This window comes from Haliotis rufescens, unplaced genomic scaffold (genome assembly GCF_023055435.1).
Source record: "Haliotis rufescens isolate VD_foot unplaced genomic scaffold, xgHalRufe1.0.p SCAF_3, whole genome shotgun sequence".
Taxonomy (NCBI): Eukaryota; Metazoa; Mollusca; class Gastropoda; order Lepetellida; family Haliotidae; genus Haliotis; species Haliotis rufescens.
The window spans coordinates 11,588,453-11,611,091 of NW_025964001.1; the positions used below are offsets into that span (position 1 = coordinate 11,588,453).

The window sequence follows — 22,639 nt, forward strand, 5'->3', positions numbered from 1 at the left end:
GTTGCTGAAAAATACGAATGCACTTCACAAACAGAGTCAACAGGGATGGAATCCAAACAGCGCAGTCAGCTTAATATTCCAGAGGACGACAACTGTGAGGCCTCGGAACACTCTTCTGCCGCGCGTCTCGCATAGTGACAATTTATTTGGCGGACGTCATCGCATCAGGTCGGTCCAGTGTGGCGACCCCCGTCTCTCACTGTCCTTCTTCATCTAGGTTTTTGCCTCTACTATGTCCCCGGGGGGGGGAGCCTATCGACTGCTGCAAAACAACTCCATGATGAGACTTGTGTTGACCAGATGCATCACTGTCGTCTGCTCGGAAAACTAGTAGCGCTGGAATAAAGTTCTACTTGAGTGAAATTTGGATCTGCAGCCCGATTGCAAAATCACAACATAATTTTCATCATCTTAACTTATTCTCAGTTGCCAAGTCTACATGGCGGATGGTATAAACCGAAATTCGAACCTGTGTCTTACCGCATAAAGAATAACCTGACCTACTGCCCGACCACTCCACCCCTTCAAACTGATCCACTGTATAATAAATAAACTGTAATAAAAACGCTTTTTGTGTTTTTATGTCACTTTATCTGTAAAAAAACAACCCATAAAAATGTCAGCCCTCCTCCGGTCATAGTTGATAACCTGTCATCCGGGTAACACAACGGACGCGGACGCTTGGTTACCCAGATGGCAGTGCGCGGACTGAGGCGGACGCCTTGTGTTGCGTATATTGTGTAGTATTTCCTCGTACCTGGAGGGGGTAGCAGAAGTCGCCTTGAGTATCACATCTGGCTGACTGTACTTGTGGACGCTCTGTATGTTGTGATTCCTACCTGCAGATCTCCATCCACCCATCACACCACCAGGTATGTTAACGTGACTTCAGTGTTGACTGTTAATTCACTTAAATTAAATTAATATAGAATCCAGTAACACCATTACAATAACCCACACTTAATATCTCCGTATGTTTATTTAAACATAGCATTGCATTTGTACCAGTATGTGATATGGTTCGTTTAAATGTTTAATCTTTTGAAAATTAATAATATTTATGAATTCACCACAATCCCACGGTAATAGATCTTAAAATGGCGCGCTTTTTACGCGCTACTGACTTCCTCGTGTTGATAGTCCGTGATCCAGCTGGCAGAGAACGAACTGACATGGCTGTCCTGACGGTGTTTAGCCCTTAGCAACATCCAACTAACTCCTCTGTAAATGCAGCCCAATGAATGAAGAAATATGTTACAAAGACGGGTACTGTCTTAGCGCTGACATATTGACACGAGGGACGTTGTGCTGCAGTTATATAAAGTTTAACTTCCCCTCTAACTCCATGCACTAATCAATTTCCTTATCAATTTAATTAAGTTCATGCCGTTCAAAAGTAATCTTTGATAAGCAAATGTTTGACTAGTGTTCACATCATCAAACGGGTACCTTGCCAATAACATGCAGCGTTTATTACAAATCCTGAGTCCACCTGCTATAGGAATGCGTGTACGTGCATATGTTGGATGTCGGAAACTTGGTGACAAGGCTTTAAGACCAATAAACTTGAGTGGCCTCTTATATACAATCTATACGACACAATGATTTATAGTTATCAACTTGCTTACTATAAAACGTTTGTGTCCACGTATATAATTATATATATTTCTGTTTGTTGCGATTTCAAGTTCTTAAAATGGAAATTGTATAGTGATAAAATATATGCGCACTTATTTGCATATATAACTTTCTAATGGGCCGCATGTAGGGATAACATACTTCTTCGTTTCCTATAATGTGACTAAAAGGGCGCATATAAGTGACTATTAACTGGAGTGACCGTAAACTCTGTGCCGTTGTAGATGAGGCCGGAGACGTTACGGATAAGCGGAGAGACTACGGGCGTTCACAACACGACCACAAATCAACACAAACACATTAATCATGGCATTCATTACAACGTTATGCCTCCCGTTAACGGGGCGACTACTATTGCCTGCAGCGGCTGTAGACATTTAGACAGTGAAACGATAACACGAACTCATTATATTGAATATAGTGTTTAAGATACTCACATGTATACAGTGAAACGTTAACTCGAACTCATTAATTTGAATATATACTAGTATGCGGATATACCTCGTTACCTCGAACTCCATTAAATCAATATACAGTAAACTACGGGCATAACGAACTCAAAGGGACCACTAATGTTAGTTCGTAATAACCGTAGTTCGTAACACAGCATATATACAACAAATGGCCGGGACTAAATATAAGTTCGTTTTATTGGTCAGTTCGTTATAAGCGTGTTCGTTATAAACGTAGTTTACTGTATCTTATGAAACCATGTTATCATTTTGTCCCGGTATGATCCTAATCGGCTCTATAGTTATCGACGCTCCTGTTGTCTTGAACAGTCGAACAAGGCTGCACTGTATACCCGAGGCTATACTGTGTACACCCGAACAATACCTTGCACCCGGATGTCCTTTTAACTTCAATTCAATGGAAGAAGGATATGAATTATGTAATAAACATACCGCATCAACATATTCGTCAGTATCATTCCTCCAAAAGAGTATATACCTTAGGGCTGAAATCAGTTTGGTGCTATACGTGGGAGTCGAAACAGGCAGTTAATCCGTCTGTTGTTTAACGTCGTAAACAATATTCCAGCTCTATGAGGGTGGACACGTTTCCAGTTTTAACTCGGAATCCCGACTGGGGACTGTCAATTCGAATTACGCAAGTTTGGTGTTACGTTGCACCATTCATCGCATCATATACGAACTCTGGTGTACATGCTTGATGACGTGGCTGACGTCGTGTGATCGAACCCCGACGGGTGATCCAGACTTGATGATATACAGCCCGCCGTCACACAGCTAGGATACTGTTGACTGCGGTGAACAAACAAACCTATTCATAGATTGAACCGAAAATAAACGTGTATAATCTCTTTGTCCAATTACACGATTTTAAGCTGCATTATCGATAGGTGTCAAGCATATGATATTGGTATTAAAATGACAAAGGTTTTCAAAATGAGTGATGTGCATGCGAATGAGTGTTCGTGACATTTCTATGAATCAGACACATTGTGTCACATCAACTAGTCAATAACTATACGTAATCCCATCACTAAGCCTCGGAGTGATTCCCCCTTTCCCGCCCTGCCTAGAGGGCGTTGCTTTCATCAGTTTCCGTCACAGGCTCTCAACTTGCACTGCGACTTAATTCGGCTATCTGTCACCTCCAGGCACCGTAATGTTGTGGAGCATGTCTCGTCTCAATGTTTTATTTTGAGAAAAATTCCTCACTTCTTTAGATCAAACAGATTATCTGGTTCATTACTGCCATTAGTGGTTCCCGTTTTCAAATCAATCATCTTTCATTTCTCTCTGAACTTAGGGGATTATCAACATTGGCCTCGATTATTAACCATATACTTCACGATTCTAGACCATGTCACGAGGAACAGATTCTGTATTTTGATGAAATCATATTTAGCAACATGTCAAAAAGCACATGTTAGCAAAATTAGCACATGCCAAGTCTATATGTCTCAGGGGCGGTCGGGTAGCCTAGTGGTTAAAGCGTTCGCTCGTCACGCCGAAGACCCGGGTTCGATTCCCGACATGGGTACAATGTGTGAAGCCCATTTCTGGTGTCCCCCGCCGTGATATTGCTGGAATATTGCTAAAAGCGGCGTAAAACTATATTCACTCACTCACTCACTATATGTCTCAGAAGATTGCGCATATCCGAAACCCTTCCATTTTCGTTTTCAGAGTCTCGAAAACAATTCATTTTGTGGGTGTTTAACCTCCAGATGCCAGATGTGGTATGTCACCCCCCTTGCGACTTTACAAATAAGTATTGATTTCAAGCAAACATTAACACCTCACACATGACCTTTTGTAGTACTTTTATTTGAATGGGAACCTTCGATACGCTAACTGGATCATTTCTTCCCGGGAGATTTTAAAGCTTAAACGATACGATTATCAAGCATAAACAATTTTGTTAAAGCGCTGGGGTCGCCTTTCTCGGCTCAGGTACAATAGGCATTTATCCAAACATTAATGATTGACGTTTCATAGAACTTATAAAACAGGTACACTAAGGATATATAGACGTAATGTATTAGCTTTCAGAGTAGAACGGGCTATATAATAGCTGCCACGGGTGATGTATACACCCTGTACACACATCAATCATCCTCGATCTTTCAGGGCGCTATACCTCGTAGTGAATGTGTTAATATGCTCCATATAGCATGACCCGTTTCCTCGTGGGCTAAATACACTATTACAGCTAAACCTAGTCACTGGTTTTGTTTTCTTCCTTTATTTGCGGTGCCGACAGTGTCCGGATTAACGTAAGACCATATCCAACTGCGCCCTCGAACGAGTGAACCCGGGAGATAGAGGTCGTGTGTGCGGCGGATTGGCATGGCGATGTGATGGGAGACATTGCGGTTATGATAGCTGTTATCGTCTTGATGTTATTTGTTGTTGATGTTATTGACATTTTTAGGTCAAATATTAACTTCGTGATTGTTTCACGAGTTGGCGGAGAATATTCACGAGTTACCGCCCAGTAACTAAAAGCTTCCGAATATTTATTTACACATGCTTAATTCGATGTAAACGTCATGTTTTAGCCTATCTTTTTGTCCATTGATTCGGCGACAAATTTAAATTTATTGACGATGTTCTTAACATTTCGAAACGATATATAGAGACTGCCGAGCAAAAGAAAGAAAATTGGATTTGGCATAGAAAGGTACAAACGTTATCAAAACGTTAATAGGCTGAAAAGAGTTACACTGCAAAGTTAAGAACCAAAAACACACCTATGATACCCGTATCAAATACACGTCTATGAATAACCACTTCTTGTTTGTTTCATGTATTGCCACCATCAAACATGGGTGTATACTTTCTTCTGCCCGGGAGTGTAATTAGGGATTTTTTTAAAAATTGCGCCTCAAGATACCCAAGAGCTTGTCTTCGTCTTTTAAACACAGCGACCATACACCCCTTCTCCACAAGGAAATAGCATAGACATGTCAAGGCGTGTGTATTATCTATCGAGTTGTGAAAACATATTTATTCTCACGTTCGCTCATTCAGCGTTTGTAAATTATATTCTTTGCACTCTTTATGTTTTTGCCTCCTATTTACATGGTCAGCCCGAAGTAACAGTACGTAAGGAGTATATGTTCCGATAGCAAGGATGAAGTATAGCCCCGGGTGATACGAAAATAAACCACGTGGGGAGAGAACTGATCCCTGGCTCACCCCTGCGTTGTCAGTACGTACAGACATACATTAGTGTGTGACAGGTACAATGAACACACACAGAAGCTGTTGTGACACACAAACTACATTGGGTATGTTGAAGGGTACACATTATCCGGCATCAAGTAACAGGAAGATGCACGTTTTGTGGCAGAACACCAGCATCGAGGTGCATGATGTGTTGCTAAGATACGACACATTCTATCTGTTGGGTCAATGATCGTCCGATAAACACAGAGCTACACGAAGAATCTTTCTTAAAAAGTATTATAAACTTTAGGTGACCGTAAACCATCAGCATACAGGTATATGTGCACGACGAACATGGGCATGTGACGGAGGAATGACGTCACCTCAATATATATATAAATACTGTCTATAACATTTCTTATATGCGTCCGTTTTCACTATAATAGTTCAGGGCAAAATAATACTTTACTCCGATACACATGGGGATAGAGCAAATATATGTCTTAAGCATATTAATATTTACGTTTGTGAAAGACATTTAGAAGTAATACACGTAAGGAAGAGAATTTATGGATGTCAATTTCTTTATCTATCTGGCTCCCATTTGTCCATTGCTATTTCCATTCGATTATCTTCAGTGCTAATTCCCAAGGCCTCCCGCTTGCCAATTGTCCATTGCCCATTACCAATAATTCATATTTAAGTCCTGGCTTCCAATTTTTAATCATGTATCAGCGCGATGTCCTGATAAGTGTTGGCTTCCATTTGTCTATTGCTAATCTCCTATCAGCGCCAATTGTCTGTTGGCTCCCCTTGTTAGTCCCACCTTTGTTAGCTTGTTACTTTTGTTGTTCTTACAGCTATATATATATGTTCTCTGCCTCATAGCGTTTATTCACCTGATGAAGGAGTAAGTATATACTCCGAAATCTTGTGTTCCTCGTAATAAAGAAGCTGACATCCATAAATTATCTTCCTTATTAATATTTAGAGTGAGTGAGTTGGGTTTTACGCCGCTTTTAACAGTATTCCAGTTATATCACGGCGTGTCAGCTTAATGTGGGAGGAAAGCCCCAAGTGATGTTTACCACTTCGGTGAAACCCACGAGCACGGGTATGGTGATGACAAACCCAGAAACATAATCGGGGCGAACCGGGATTCGAACCAACAATCATAGGTTTCTGGCGTGTCCAAGGGACGCAACTCTGCACAGCGAATCGCGGCGCCTTAGACGACTGGGCCACCCGTGCCCCTTATTAATATTTAGACAACTCTCTGACGAACCAGAGATATGCCCCACCCACCCCATCCCTTAAAGTCTGCTTTCTTATATTGTTTTGAAAATGCAAATATGATTCACTTTACACTGAACCACCCGCAGTCACATGATTGGTATACTCTTCACGCACCTGTCCTTGTGATGAAGAAGGTAATAAGATAACCGGACAGGGCAGGACGGGGGGAGAGAAACAAACGGAGTAACTTGTTTAATATGTAAAACACGTCGGGATAATATGAATATTATGTGGTACAAGTACAAAGTGTAACATTGCAATATGTGATTATTCGGCTGGACAAACGTTATGCTCCCCTCACATTTCCTTGACCTTACCTCTTTACCCTTGCCCCTAGACAGAATAAATTGAAAAGGAGTTCAACTCGTCCAGAATGATTTGGCAAGTATAGATTGTCTCAGCCCCTCCTGAAATTAAGGATTTTTCTGGGCTCCATTTGGATTTTTGAAATTTTATTTTGTAGACATATATTTTTAAATAAGATAACTATATTTTGGGACTAAATGTCAGTCTAACCCCTTGTCCTTTAACTGTTTAAAGCGTCCTTATACACTCATCATCCCTACCCAATCTGAGGTATCGGTTTCAATACGTCACAATAGGTACCCACGAGGCATGCCGTATAAATGATAAATATTGCCCATGCTTCAAGTAGGACAAATAATAAGGATGAAAAAGGCGTTCTTCTCTTTCTTGCGTCAGTCACCGTCAATGACGACAATTAGTTCAATTGATGTATTTATGACGGTAGACAAATTGTCGTTTATTACTATTTATGACTTTATTTTATAACCATAAAAATAGTCTTTTGTCAAAAATTGCGCCCTCTTCCTGTCAGTTGTCGTCAAGTCGTCACGCAAGAGTGGAGGGGTGAGAAATGCGAGTTATATGTCTTGCAATCACAGTCAGCATTCGTCAAGCATCAATCAGGGGCATTGTAGCTTTTACGGTACAAACTGTTATGACATGTAAATATTATTCTGAATAACAATTACATTCGGTTTTTCATACCTGGTGGAGATGCACGAGACAGATGTATGGACACGGACGTTTATAGAACCGCGCATCACTCCACACTGTTCACGTTTCCTTGTCTTTACATATGTATGTTATACACGGAAACTCGAGATTCAATTATAAAGACGTCAGTTAAATGTTGAAAATGTCATTATATATTCATGAATAAAATTCATGTATTTATAATTTAGAATTTTGTTCACAAGAACCACCGCTCTGTACCACTGAGAGATATACTGAGTATCAAAAGTAAGGGATCGTGACTTTGGGGATATTATTAAGAAATTGTCTTGTCTTCATTACAAAAAAAATAATCCCCAAAATATTCATGACCCCTAACCCTTTGTGTTCGATATATAGAAATACCATAATAAAAATGTCGATTTAAATGAATGTTTTTGTATTTTTGAAAGTGTGTGACTGACGTGTCTTAAACATGTAACGCACTCACTCACTCTTATGAGTGTCCTACCAGTTCGGATACAATCTGACACTACTCATAACCAGACACATTTATTTTGCCTATAACCATATGTACTTATAAAAAAAACAAAGTCTACGTACGTTATTAGCTCGTTATCTTATTGCACATTCAACTTAACCATGCATGACGGTGAAGGTTGTAGTCATTGATGCGGGACTACTTTACCGTTAATATTAACTCTCGTTACAGGGAGATTCAAATCTCGCGTTGCCCCGTGGGCGACATTTAACCTTTCACCTGTGACATATGACACACCTCATTTCCCTAATTTCCGAGAAAGTGCGATATGCCATTAATCCACAAAGAGATGTTTGATAAGGTACGACTAATACCGGAAACTGCTTGTCTCGAAATACGGTTAAATCGAACTATTTTCGATGGTCTCTCGACCTTCAAGTTAACGGGTTTCATTGCATTTTGTAAGTTTTAAAAATTTGATTTATCACAAATTAATCATGTATCAAAACAACTCCTCTGAGAATAAAACCCACGAGTCTGTCAACATGTGGTTTTCCACTTCTTGTAAGTAACGGAACATGTATATAACCTGGTTCTCAGGCTGCATCAGAATCCCAGCCTGACCTACATGTGGAGTGTCGCTGTTCTTGTGTCAGCTTCCAGACCTGTCATTCCAGATGTCTCCACGTTGTGTTGCAGATTATTCCAAGATGGCGACCGTCCCCTCATTCATGGACTGGAGCAGGCGACGCCGCAGTGAGAACTTGATGGACACTGCTGAGGACCTACTGGAGAAGCTTGAGGATGTTTCGGACCTTCTCACAGAGATAGAGGACAAATATATCAAGGTATGTGATCAGGACTAGTCTGATAAAGTAAGGTAATTCTGGTTTGTTTTGTTTGTTGTTTAACGCCGCACTCAGCAATATTCCAGCTATATGACGGCGGACTGTAAATAATGGAATCTGGACCAGACAATCCAGTGATTGAAGTCATGAGCATCGATCTACGCAATTGGAATACGATGCATCAATCAAGTCAGCGAGCCTGACCACCCGGTCCCGTTATAGTCGCCTCTTACGATAAGCATGGGTTGCCGATGACTAATTCTAAACCGGAAGCTTCACGGGACAATTCCAGTTTGTGTCACTTCGTAGGTCCGGTATCATTAATGCCGTTTTAATAGCTTGAATGAGTATGGTTTTACGCCGCCGTTAGCAACATGCCACCAATATCACGACAGTGGACACAAGAAATGGGCTTCACACATTATACCGATGTAGGAATCGAACCCGGGCTCTCGAGCGATCGCTGCGACCACTTGGCTATCCTACCGCCCTGAATAGCTAAAGTGAAATAGAAAAGAAAGAAGCTTGACTGTAATAGAGAAGAAACGACCAGTGAGGGTAAGCCTGTACCACCAACTACGATACACAACTTGAAAAGCGATCCTCGTATTTGAACGTCGCGCACCCCTGGCCTCTCACGGATAGGCATCCGCTCCCCCCACAAACAGTGTAATCTCAGGGGTATCGTTTACCCACATACCAGCACCATGGTCTGCTCAGTGTAGATCGGTATTTCCTATGCTACATTGTGCTCACGTTATTACGAATGATTGGGTCCTCTCTGTTTACCGTCGTTTTGGACAGTTTTTCAGCTGTGTCATAATAGCATTATGTAGGGGGGAAGACAAACGTCACGCAGGTAGTAGACGTAGTTTGTCACTTGCGTAGACTATTGAACAAGGTTCTGATACTCAAATCCCCCTTCTGTGTATCCTGAATCAGCAAAGGGACGCAACTCCACCAGTGGCCTGAAGCAAGAAAGAGAGCATGGAACTTGGCTGTATACATAGTCGACTCGGTCTTTCGAATACTGATATGTGTACAATGACGCCAAAAATGCCTAGCGTTTCGGTATATCTACTAAGAATAGCGCGAGTCACATAATTATTAATTACATAAAGTCATCAATGGTCATCATATCAAGCTATTGAAGTTCTACATTGTGTATCATAATATCACAGTCTCATAGTCCAAGGTAGACTAACATCTAGTCTCTGAAATGAACATATCGTACAGAAAAAAAAGAAGTTGTTAAATGATCTTAATACAAAATTAATAAAAAGGAGCCCAGAGACTCTCTTCATTCTTAGAAATCTAGACTTGCCAAACATTATAGACTTGCATGGGCTGTATTTGATATATTTGTATCAGGGTCTGTAAGACAGATTTAGTTGAAGGTTCTAGGGATCTGAACACTTTCATTCAAAATCACCTAGACTTATATTTTTCTAATAAAAATATTGAAGGACCACTCGATTATTTCATATTACTATATAGTTAATCATGCCATGACAGTTTGTCTATATTAATATGGAAGAATCGGATGACCCTTCACCTTTTTAGTAGTATAAGTTTTCATGGCGAGATTTACATTTTTCAGTGTTCAACTACAACGGGAGAATCCTTATCGTATATGTCTCCTAAGTCATTGTGCACACATACGATAACTTCACCGTGTACTGATCGATGGTGGTATGTCGACAAAACAGATCTTAATGGAAAATCCCATCTTCGATATAGTTACATTCAAGCCGCAAGTTGCCCCTATCTGTGTGAAGTCCAGGGTCACATTCCAGTCACCAGGGAACCCCATACAGTCGACTGTGTCGCTGTTACTAAGGATGTAGATCTGGATAGCCATGGAACGAAGGTTTCTTTGTGAACAGGTCAGCTCGATGAAGTGATTTATGCACTATCAGCAGAATTCCTCCCAACTACGGGACAGTATTAATCAAAAGAGAAAGCCGGTCAGTGACATTATGTCAACATTGTCTGATTGGATACTGGATACTGCACATGGAGTCTAACTTCTTAAGCAATATGGTACAATGTGTCTATTTTGTCGATAAATAATATAAACTGTAGCAGAATTCATTTTAATTAAATCTGCTTATGTTAGCGTGTTATCAGTTAATCTAAGACAGTATAAACATATTTCCGTATACTATATAACACTATGAAAAAGAACTGCTTTATAGTCAATAGTCGCCAGTTTAAGGCAGATCGAGGAAGCCAAGTGGTTAAAGCGTTGGCCCGCCACACCGAATACCTGGGTTCGATTCCCCATGTGAATACGATGTGTCACGCCCATTTCGGATGTTCTCTCGCCGGGATATGGTTTGACCAATACAACCAACGGCCTTATTCTCTCCTCACTCACTCATACATACCGGCTCATTTTACCTAGGATCCTACAATTGTTTGTTTTCCGCACATTCTGTACCATTATAGGACATCGTCATTTGTTTGTTTTGCTACTATTGTGTAATATGTCTCCCAATTTGGTGGTTTTGTGTCGGCAGCTGAACCGTCTTATTTGTGTTTACTGTATCACACAATCACAGTCACACAATCACACAATCACACAGTAACATTGTGCATTGGTGTCGACACACTTGTGCGAGGCATGGTGTTGAATGGTGCATTACTATAGTGACAAAAACACAGGAACTCGTTATTGGTCAGTAAATAAAAATATATACCCCCATACATATAGGGGTAAATAATTGTTTATTTACTGACCAATAACGAGTTCCTGTGGACAAAAGCCTGTGCTAGACACTATGCACTGTGCACTTTCCAAACAAAGAAACACACAGGTAGATATTTAGTAAATTTATTGTACCTAATAAAGTCGATATATTTACTTTAATATCATAGATAATATAATATGAAGCCGTAAGTTGCATTGAAAACTGTTCATTGTTAGTCACATAAGGCCACAAGGTTGCGCGGAACTCTGGTGTGACCGCCCCGGGCAGCAATTGCGGCTCTGTATCTCCTCGGCACTGACTGGATAAGTGTACGAATTCTGTCCTGCGGAATTCTGCGCCAATGTGCTTGTCACGCGCTGGCCAGTTGTGGGAGTGTCTGCGGCGTGTTCTGACGGTGGCGTACACGTCGATCGAGTTCATCCCAGAGGTTGTTAGATTGGGTTGAGATCTGGAGATCTCGACAGCCAGGGCAGGTCGTTGATGTTGGCATCATGCAGGTAGTCTACCGTGACACGAGCTGTGTGCGGTGGAGCGTTGTCCTCTTGAAACAGCTCCCTCTGGCGGTCAATGATTGGAAGAAGGTGAGGTTGAAGAATTTGATTCATATAGCGATTTGCTGTTAAATTTCCCTGAATCACAACCAAGTCAGATCTCGTGGTGTAGGATATGGCGCCCAACACCATGACACTACCGCCACCGAATTTGTCGAATTCACGTAAACAATGTGGGGCAAAACGCTCATTTCGACGACGATAAACACGTTGTCTTCCATCTCGCGCTGAAGAAGAAATCGTGATTCATCGCTAAACCACATTCGTCTCCAGTTTCTGTTTTGTGTAGTCAGGTTCAATGAACTACATACTACCTGTGCGTTTCTATTTTTGAAGAGTGTAAGTAAATATCTCACAATGGACGTTCGTTCCCTACTTATAGTGACCCACACACCACTAGGTTGACACAACGCTTGAATATAAGATTCAATGCACATTCTGTGGGAAGTGTCGAGTGTTGAGAATCTATCCCACCTGTCCTGAGAATGTGAAAAGACCCAAACAAAGACCACTCTCCCCTATTTTCCGACATTTCCCATTCCAGCCCTCGTGACACAGTTCTGGATCCTGCAGATTTATTCCCGTCACTTCCGCCAAGTCAAATATTTTAGACTCATTTCACATTGCAACATGTAACAATATAACACGTCTTTTATTTCAGCAAGTATTTTTGTTGCTTTTGTGAGGGTTGGGATGGGGGTGAGGGAGGGGGTGCGGGGGGTAGATATATGGTCTTAGACGCCCTTATATACTTAGTTTCGACCTTTAGCTACCAGGATCCGCTTACCGTGAGTTCGAATCCCTGTTTCGCACCGATTAATATCCTTGACCTATCATCACAATACCATTGCACATGGGACTCACAACGATGGTTAAACGTCTATGGCATGCGTCACTTCGGGCTTTCACTCCCACATCAAGCTAACAGACAATGGGCCTCTCGTAATCAAAGTAATGTAAACCCCAACCGATTCTTTAGCTTGCTTTGTTTAACAGTGTCACTGAAAATCTAAAGCAATTCTGGTATCCTTTTCCAACAGGACCCGATAGAGCGTGACGTCACAGAGAATGAGGTATTGCATCTGCATGTATATGACAGCTTAGTGTGATAAGAGCATGCGCGTTCAGTTGTCAGTGTGCATTCTATGCTTGTGAGTGTGATTGACGTTATGTATATACTTTGCATCACGTCTCTATTCATATGTGGCATTTATAAGCAACTCTATATACGAATGTGCTTTGAAGCAATATGCAGCATGCAAGGGATATAAATAGATATAGGATTGCATGGTGTAAGTGTAGGGTTGTGAGTATAAGCCCGCACCGCTTTATGTAACCACTATATGTATATCTGCTGTATGCTTTAGGGTGTGAGACGATAGATCAATTTAAGTGTTTCGACCAAAAACGTGTTTCCTTTATCATGTCTTGTATGTGTTTACGTTCTCAGAAACACATTTGTTACAGTGTATCATCGCAAGCATACACCACCGTGAGATATATCCATTATCATATACCAATAATATGTAACAGGGAAAATTATAATAATCATGTATTGAATATGTATTACAGGGAACATTATTATTATCATATACTATGTATGACAGGGAACATTATCATGTACTAAATATGTATAACAGGGAACATTATTTTTATGATATATAGGGGCGGTGGGGTTGCCTTGTGGTTAAAGCGGTCGCTCATCATGCCGAAGGCCAGGGTTCGATTCCGTACATGGGTCCAATGTATGAATCCCATTTGTGGTGTCTTCCGCCGTGATATTGCTGGAATATTGCTAAAAGCGGCGTAAAACCATAATCACTCACTTATTATCATCTTAAATATATATTACAGGGAACATTAAAATTATCATATGTTGAATATGTATTACAGGGAACATTATCATCATCACCATATGTTGAATATGTATTACAGTGAACATTATCATCATCATATAGTAAATATGTATTACAGGGAACATTATCATTATCATATGTTAAATATGTATTACAGGGAACATTATCATTATCATATGTTAAATATGTATTACAGGGAACATTATCATTATCATATGTTAAATATGTATTACAGGGAACATTATCATTATCATATGTTAAATATGTATTACAGGGAACATTATCATCATATATTAGATATGTATAACAAGGAACATTTTCATCATCACCATATGTTGAATATGTATTACAGTGAACATTATCATCATCATATTGTAAATATGTATTACAGGGAACATTATCATTATCATATGTTAAATATGTATTACAGGGAACATTATCATTATCATATGTTAAATATGTATTACAGGGAACATTATCATCATATATTAGATATGTATAACAAGGAACATTTTCATCATCATATGTTAGATATGTATTACAGTGAACATTATCATCATCACCATATGTTGAATATGTATTACAGTGAACATTATCATCATCATATAGTAAATATGTATTACAGGGAACATTATCATTATCATATGTTAAATATGTATTACAGGGAACATTATCATTATCATATGTTAAATATGTATTACAGGGAACATTATCATTATCATATGTTAAATATGTATTACAGGGAACATTATCATTATCATATGTTAAATATGTATTACAGGGAACATTATCATCATATATTAGATATGTATAACAAGGAACATTTTCATCATCATATGTTAGATATGTATTACAGTGAACATTATCATCATCACCATATGTTGAATATGTATTATAGGGAGCGTTATCATTATCACCATATGTTGATTATGTATTATAGGGAACATTATCATCATCATATGTTAAATATGCATAACAGGGAACTTCATTATAGTAAACCAAATATGTATTTACATGGAACATTAACAGTATCGTATACTAAATATGACATTGTGTAACAAGGAACATTACCAGTGTCGTATACTAAATATGACATTGTGTAACAAGGAACATTACCAGTCTCGTATACTAAATATGACATTGTGTAACAAGGAACATTACCAGTATCGTATACTAAATATGACATTGTGTAACAAGGAACATTACCAGTATCGTATACTAAATATGACATTGTGTAACGAGGAACATTAACAGTATCGTATACTAAATATGACATTGTGTATCAAGGAACATAACCAGTATTGTATACTAAATATGACATTGGAACATTACCAGTCTGGTATACTGAATATGACATTGTGTAACGAGGAATATTAACAGTATCGTATACTAAATATGACATTGTGTAACAAGGAACATTAACAGTATCGTATACTAAATATGACATTGTGTAACGAGGAACATTAACAGTATCGTATACTAAATATGACATTGTGTAACAAGGAACATTACCAGTATCGTATACTAAATATGACATTGTGTAACAAGGAACATTACCAGTATCGTATACCAAATATGAAATTGTGTAACGAGGAACATTACCAGTATCGTATACTAAATATGACATTGTGTATCAAGGAACATTACCAGTATCGTATACCAAATATGACATTGTGTAACAAGGAACATTACCAGTATCGTATGCTAAATATGACATTGTGTAACAAGGAACATTACCAGTATCGTATACTAAATATGACATTGGAACATTACCAGTCTGGTATACTGAATATGACATTGTGTAACGAGGAACATTACCAGTATCGTATACTAAATATGACATTGTGTAACGAGGAATATTACCAGTATCGTATACTAAATATGACATTGTGTAACAAGGAACATTACCAGTATCATATGGTCAATATGACATTGTGTAACAAGGAACATTACCAGTATCGTATACTAAATATGACATTGTGTATCAAGGAACATTACCAGTATTGTATACTAAATATGACATTGGAACATTACCAGTATCGTATACTAAATATGACATTGTGTAACAAGGAACATTACCAGTATCGTATACTAAATATGACATTGTGTATCAAGGAACATTACCAGTATTGTATACTAAATATGACATTGGAACATTACCAGTATCGTATACTAAATATGACAATGTGTAACAAGGAACAGAACTATTACCAAATACAGAATATATTGTAAACTGGGAAACACCCTTTTATCTGATGTATGCTTCATCAGTCCTCGGTCATGTGTTGCATGTGTGCTTTATGTCATAAGCTATTTGTAGCTTGCTAGCCTGTTACTCTGCTTGGGCACCAATGTTCAGTGCTGACACCAATGCACTTCAAACATTTAAAAATCGACACATTAGTTATTTGGAACTTTTTCCGCGGGTAAGTACTCATAACAATTTGCGACATATTTGCAGTGATAGTAACCTCATGCTGATTGAGCACGTTGTTGAATGGTGTCACCGAAATACATTACCTGACAGGGGTACACAATAGTTGGTCTGCAGTTGATGGTACAGTCTAGCGAACATCGAATAATTCACATACATGAATGTACGTCTCGCCGTCTGTTAGCACAGGTGACACAGGCGTATATTCTGGCCTTCTTTGATGTTTGTGACTTAACCACTTTGCTGAATTCATAGTGTGATAATGTGAGATGTAGTAATCATATTGTGTGACATTGTACGATGTAGTAATGACCTAGTGTGACACTGTACGATGTCGTGATGTTGTAGTTGAATGTAGTTTATTATCGTACATGAACTAACACATTGTAATCCACCAATGTCCGTCTGAAATATGATATGGACAATTTCGAATATACAATTCGGAATAAACAAACAACTAGCGATCTTTTATGGTTTTATATATTTTTATTAGCCATTATCATTGTTTTCTTTGACATTAATCTGTACATAACATCGTCCAATCTGAATTCCCTACAAACTTTTGATCGATATATATAGCCAAATACATATAGCCGTACATAGCCATATACGGTCATTGATTACTGAAGGGTGTTTTTGCAATGCTTAGAAGAATCAGAATATTGTACATGAACAAAATAAAGATAATGCAGTGATTCTAACTGTTGTCTTCAAAGTGAACACACGCAGGTCCAGGATTGTAAAAGGGTTAAATGGTAGTACTATGTGGTACTTTCGAAAAGGTAGTAAAGACACTATGGTTGACACATGTCCTCTTTCACCCACATCTACAACTGTGTTTCTCTTCTATAGGCTGGTGCGGACGATAAGGAAGATGCCGAGCGGGACTCCACCCTCAGACAGTTCAGGGACGGACTGGATTCAGCTAGAAATCTCGTGGGGGTGCTGAAACGCGAGAAGTGGCGACTCAACAAGCGAGAGATGAGCGTTGAACTGCGCATGGGGGAACTTGAGGACTACAAGACCCATCTGAAAACTGACATGGTAACGCAGGCATCGTCACGTGACATCATCCGTTTCGCTGATAATTCCTTGGGTTTATTGCTTACTGTTAGATATTTCTGTAATGATTGGCAGTTTGTGTTAAAGTGGATTTCATTCTTTGTCTGTGTCTCTGTCTCTGAATGTGTCGTTATTTGTGTCTGTGTCTTCCCTGAACGAGACGGTGGACGCCCTGAGTGTGCATCTGTGCCTCTGTCCCTGAATGTGTCTTTATTTGTGTCTGTGTCTTTTCCAAAAGATACAGCCCTGATAATGCCCTAGTATCTGTGCCTATCTGTCTGTGATTATGTCTTATATGTGTCTGTCACTTCCAGTCTTGCCTGTACAAGACAGTGGACGCCCTGAGTGTGCACCTGTTCCTGTCTGTCTGTGACTGTGTCTTCATCTGTGTCCGTGTCTTCTCCGAACGAGACAGTGGACGCCCTGCTGTGTATCTGTTCCGGTCTGTCTGTCTGTGTCTGTGTCTCCATTTGCGTCTGTGTCTTCTCCGAACGAGACAGTGAACGCCCTGCTGTGCATCTGTTCCTGTCTGTCTGTCTGTGTCTCCATTTGTGTCTGTGTCTTCTCCGAACGAGACAGTGGACGCCCTGTTGTGCATCTGTTCCTGTCTGTCTGTGTCTGTGTCTCCATTTGTGTCTGTGTCTTCTCCGAACGAGACAGTGGACGCCCTGTTGTGCATCTGTTCCTGTCTGTCTGTGTCTGTGTCTCCATTTGTGTCTGTGTCTTCTCCGAACGAGACAGTGGACGCCCTGTTGTGCATCTGTTCCTGTCTGTCTGTCTGTGTCTCCATTTGTGTCTGTGTCTTCTCCGAACGAGACAGTGGACGCCCTGTTGTGCATCTGTTCCTGTCTGTCTGTCTGTGTCTCCATTTGTGTCTGTGTCTTCTCCGAACGAGACAGTGGACGCCCTGTTGTGCATCTGTTCCTGTCTGTCTGTGTCTGTGTCTCCATTTGTGTCTGTGTCTTCTCCGAACGAGACAGTGGACGCCCTGTTGTGCATCTGTTCCTGTCTGTCTGTGTCTGTGTCTCCATTTGTGTCTGTGTCTTCTCCGAACGAGACAGTGGACGCCCTGCTGTGTATCTGTGCCTCTGTCTTTGACTATGTCTTATCTGTGTCTTCCAGTCTTCCCTGAACGAGACGGTGGACGCCCTGAGTGTGCGCGTGGTTCAGCTGGAGAACAGCCTCTGTGAGGCCCAGGAGATACAAGAGACCCTGGAGGCGGAAGTGAACGACGCCAAAGAACAACTGGAGAAGTCAGATAAGGAGAAGAGAGGTAAGGAGATGCTTATAAATATTATTTTTTCTCATCAACGGATTCACAGCTATTGTGAAAATACATAAAACATACATTCGTTACGTTACGTACTTGTCATATTCGAGTTCTGGCATTATTTCATCTGATGCTCTATTTTCTACCCAGAAATACTAGCGTCCCGGAAGTCGCTAGAAGATGAGTTGAAGACACTCAAGAAATCAGTGGGGACTATGAGCCGAGAAAACGATCAGCTCCAACTCACGGTCTTGCAAGAGGAAAACCATAAGCTCAAAGAAATGATCAGAGACGCTGAATCCAAAATAGCTTCCCCCGCCCCGAAGGACTCTACTCCTATCCCGCCACAAAGGCACAAATCTAAAGCGGCGGCGGCAGCAGGAACGACACTGCTGAAGCGACCAGTGGAGAACGGCGACACGCCGGAAGTGTATCTGTAGCATGAGTACATGAGTACAAACATACACGTGGAATTACAGATGTTATCAGGGGCACAAATTAATAGGACGGGTAAGACATGGAGTGAAATTGGTAAATCCCTTTTTGACACGAAAAATCAATAGTTTTTTCATTGAAGGTTAAGAGCTAGAAAACGATGTGTTTGGAATCAAAAGACGTCAAATCAAGTTATCATCCTCCATATGCATGTCAAAATAATATGCAATATAGTTTCTGATTGTAACAAAGCCTTTTTCGTTAATACATTGGGTGAAGCTATTTGTCTTCCTCTGAATTTTAGTAATTACGCTTGGTAATGGCAATTATGTGGCTTAATATAAAAACGTGGTACTATCATTAAATCAAAAGAAGGCAGCAATTCCGACGAACAAGTCGCATTGGTCGCCTTAGTCCCAAATCTCGGAACTCCACTTCCGGTTACCCGGGGCTTGTGACCTTGGCGCATGGAATGGGTGACCGGATTGGGGGTCGGAACGAGACAATGGACTTCGATATTCCAGGTGTGTGTGAAAGTTCATTTGTGTGAATAAGGCAGATGCATGAATTGTGTGTGTGTGTGAGAGAGAGAGAGAGAGAGAGAGAGAGAGAGGGAGTGTGTGTGTGTGTGCGTGTGCGTGCGCGTGCGTGCGTGCGTACGTGTGTGTTAGTACAAGGGAAGCACTGGTGATTTCCAATGACGGACAGTATACCGAGGGTTATTTAGTCTACACATTTATACCGATTGATATGTTGAGGAATGGCGTGTATATACTAGTATATCCTACTGGAAGAGGGGGAAAGGGGTAGGTCTCCTCATGTACATTGTACAGACGACAATGCGATATTTGATGGTATCTTTCATGTCAATTCATATACCCCTCCAACAGAGCAGAGTCACTTCTTTTATCGAATGTCCTACGGTAGGATATAGGTTTCTAGAAGCTATTTGAAAACAAACAGTATCGCACAATATGAACGATTAATGTACCTATATGTTCCATATCCCATCAACGACGCACACGTCAACGAAATTATACCATGCAGCCTGTTACTCATGTTGTTTCGAAAGGCAAGATTGTGTACGAGAATGCTGTGATAACCAAGACTTTGAGTTAGAGGGAGCGATGAAGGTATATAAACACACCGAGAAACCCATGTTTCTTGTTTGGGCTGTGAATACTGGCGCTTAATGTTACTTTTTTCGCTTAGGTGTAATCACACCAGCTTAGATATCTGTAACACCATAAACAATTTAAACATACTTTACTTTACTTTCTGAAATAAAATATACCAATTTATTCATCAACTTTTGAAGCCATCGTATAGAGGCTCGTGACCACTACGAATACAAATCTTTCTGAAATGATTATTTAGCAGGCAAACCGTATGATGAATATCCATATTTATGCAAGATATAGTTATTGTGGATATAACACGTAGTTATGGGACAGAACAACGTGAAAAGGAACTGTATCTGTGATGCTGGACGAGAGAACCTGTGGTGTTATAGAGGGCACCTGCTTACTATGCAAGACACTTCCGGATCTATCTGGGGTGACCAACAGGGACTATGCAACCCCGACTCTTTTACCCTTTAGGGGCTCCATGACTGTACCAAGGACACACAAGGAAACCCAAGGACCTGTGTCACGTGATTCATGGTGTATAGAAGGTGCTGGAGATATTTTGCTTTCCAATATTTTTATTTCTTGATTAAAAAAGTTCGCATGATGCCTAGGTTTGTGTTTTGTTTGAGAGGGTGCAATGCAGCTTTGCGTCGCATCATTTAGTTTGCTTGTTGTTTAACGCCGCACTCTGCAATATTTCAGCTATATGACAGCGGTCTGCACAAAATGGAGCGTGGGTCAGACAATCCAGAGATTGACTTCATGAGCATCGATCCACGCAGTTGGAAAATGATGACAATGCATCAACTAAGTCAGCGAGCCGGACCACCCGATTCCCTTAGTCGCTTCTTACGACAATCATGGGTTGCTGAAGACCAATTCTAATCCGGATCATCACGGGTCGCATCATTCAGAATGCCTTGTGTGACGACGTATGGATCATACGAACCTTGCAGTGTTATAGGGCGAACCATGCATATGACGTTAATATATTAGATCTCTGCCTTTATGGCCAGCAACAACATACGGGTATTCGTTAAATTTTGTTGAACCCCCACGGCGGGTGTTGAAGAACAAATACATTGTAGAAACCGTCATTGACAAACATCCACTACATGACACAGATAGTGTTCGGGTTTGAATTCACCTCGCTGAAGCGTAACTCTACCCTGTCTTTCAAGGCATGATCTGACGATCACCATAAGGCCAGAGACTAAAGGTAACGGGTCCCCAGACCTTCCACGAAGCGATATCTCACGGTCTCCTCAACAACACAGTGATCAAATGCTGTATATAGAATCAGTGGAGACATACTCTACTATGCCATACATGAGACCTTATGCATCGCATTTTTCAGCTGATCTTCGATCTATGAAAATGAAATGTGAAAAAAAGCGTATTGTCGAAAGTCTTTAATTAGGAATATCTGTAAGAGATACCTATGTAACGCATTTTGCCTTATAAGGATGCTATTTCTAATCGACTACATCTTCCCGAGGCAAGGGAGTTAACCGACTATAAAAGTCCAGTTTGGACTTTTAAAGTCAGTTAACTCTCTTGCCTCGGGACGATGAATCGAATATCGTGGGTAATGACGTTAGCTGTGACGTCACAATGAAAATGGTGCTTTGATTACTGGTTCGGTTCAGCTGTTTTCAATCGAAATTGTATTGTATCGAAAAAAATATATTGTCCCTGAGAATTCTTGAAAAAATAATTATGCAAATCAATTGCCTGCCACAAAACTTACATTTATTGCAAGGTATATTTTTTGCTTCAAATAAAATTCAGGCTCATAGTTTTAAATAAAAACATATCTGTTCTTGCAGTTGAAGCTGTTACAAAATATCTAATCTCTATGCAAAATCTCCCATCTGTGACACACTATTTTGCAAAATAATCTCCAATCTCTTGGTCCAGCGTTGTTGCAGCTTGCTATCCCTGTCCTATAGAAGGCTTCAGCTCATGGTTATTTGAGTACACAGAGTAGAGACAATAAGTCAGGGTGCTAGGTCAGGAGAGTAAGAGGCAAGGGGACGTAATTCAAAGCCATACCACGCAGTTGCAGCCACTGCCAATTGTGGTGTGTGCACGGGCGTATTGAGCCGACCAGTCCTTGTTTTAGCCCCGTAGTGCCGAGCGTCAGGCGGGGTAACTACAGGGGGCATCTTTTAACGTCTTATTGTATATATGTCGAGCACCCGACGTTCCGCTTTCCGGGCGGACGCTCTACCGCTAGACCACGGAGGCGGTCTCAAGGTGATGGACCTTGGTCTCTTCCTCTGTACCAATTCGCATCACATCT

The 22,639-nt window shown here is 40.4% G+C and overlaps 1 protein-coding gene across 2 annotated transcripts; it reads left to right on the forward strand.

The window, feature by feature from the left end:
• Positions 1-710: 710 nt before the first annotated feature.
• LOC124146617 (kinetochore protein SLK19-like) lies at positions 711-20,938 on the forward strand. Of its 2 annotated transcripts, XM_046516975.2 has the most exons (6): positions 713-872; positions 8,734-8,882; positions 13,188-13,220; positions 17,290-17,481; positions 18,622-18,772; positions 18,920-20,938. In XM_046516975.2, exons 2-6 carry the CDS (start codon positions 8,745-8,747, stop codon positions 19,207-19,209), a joined length of 804 nt encoding a protein of 267 aa, XP_046372931.1. In that variant the 5' UTR covers positions 713-872; positions 8,734-8,744; the 3' UTR covers positions 19,210-20,938. The 2 variants fall into 2 exon arrangements, with proteins under 2 accessions (XP_046372932.1, XP_046372931.1); XM_046516976.2 differs by lacking the exon at positions 13,188-13,220 and having other exon boundaries at positions 711-872.
• The last annotated feature ends 1,701 nt before the right edge of the window (positions 20,939-22,639 follow it).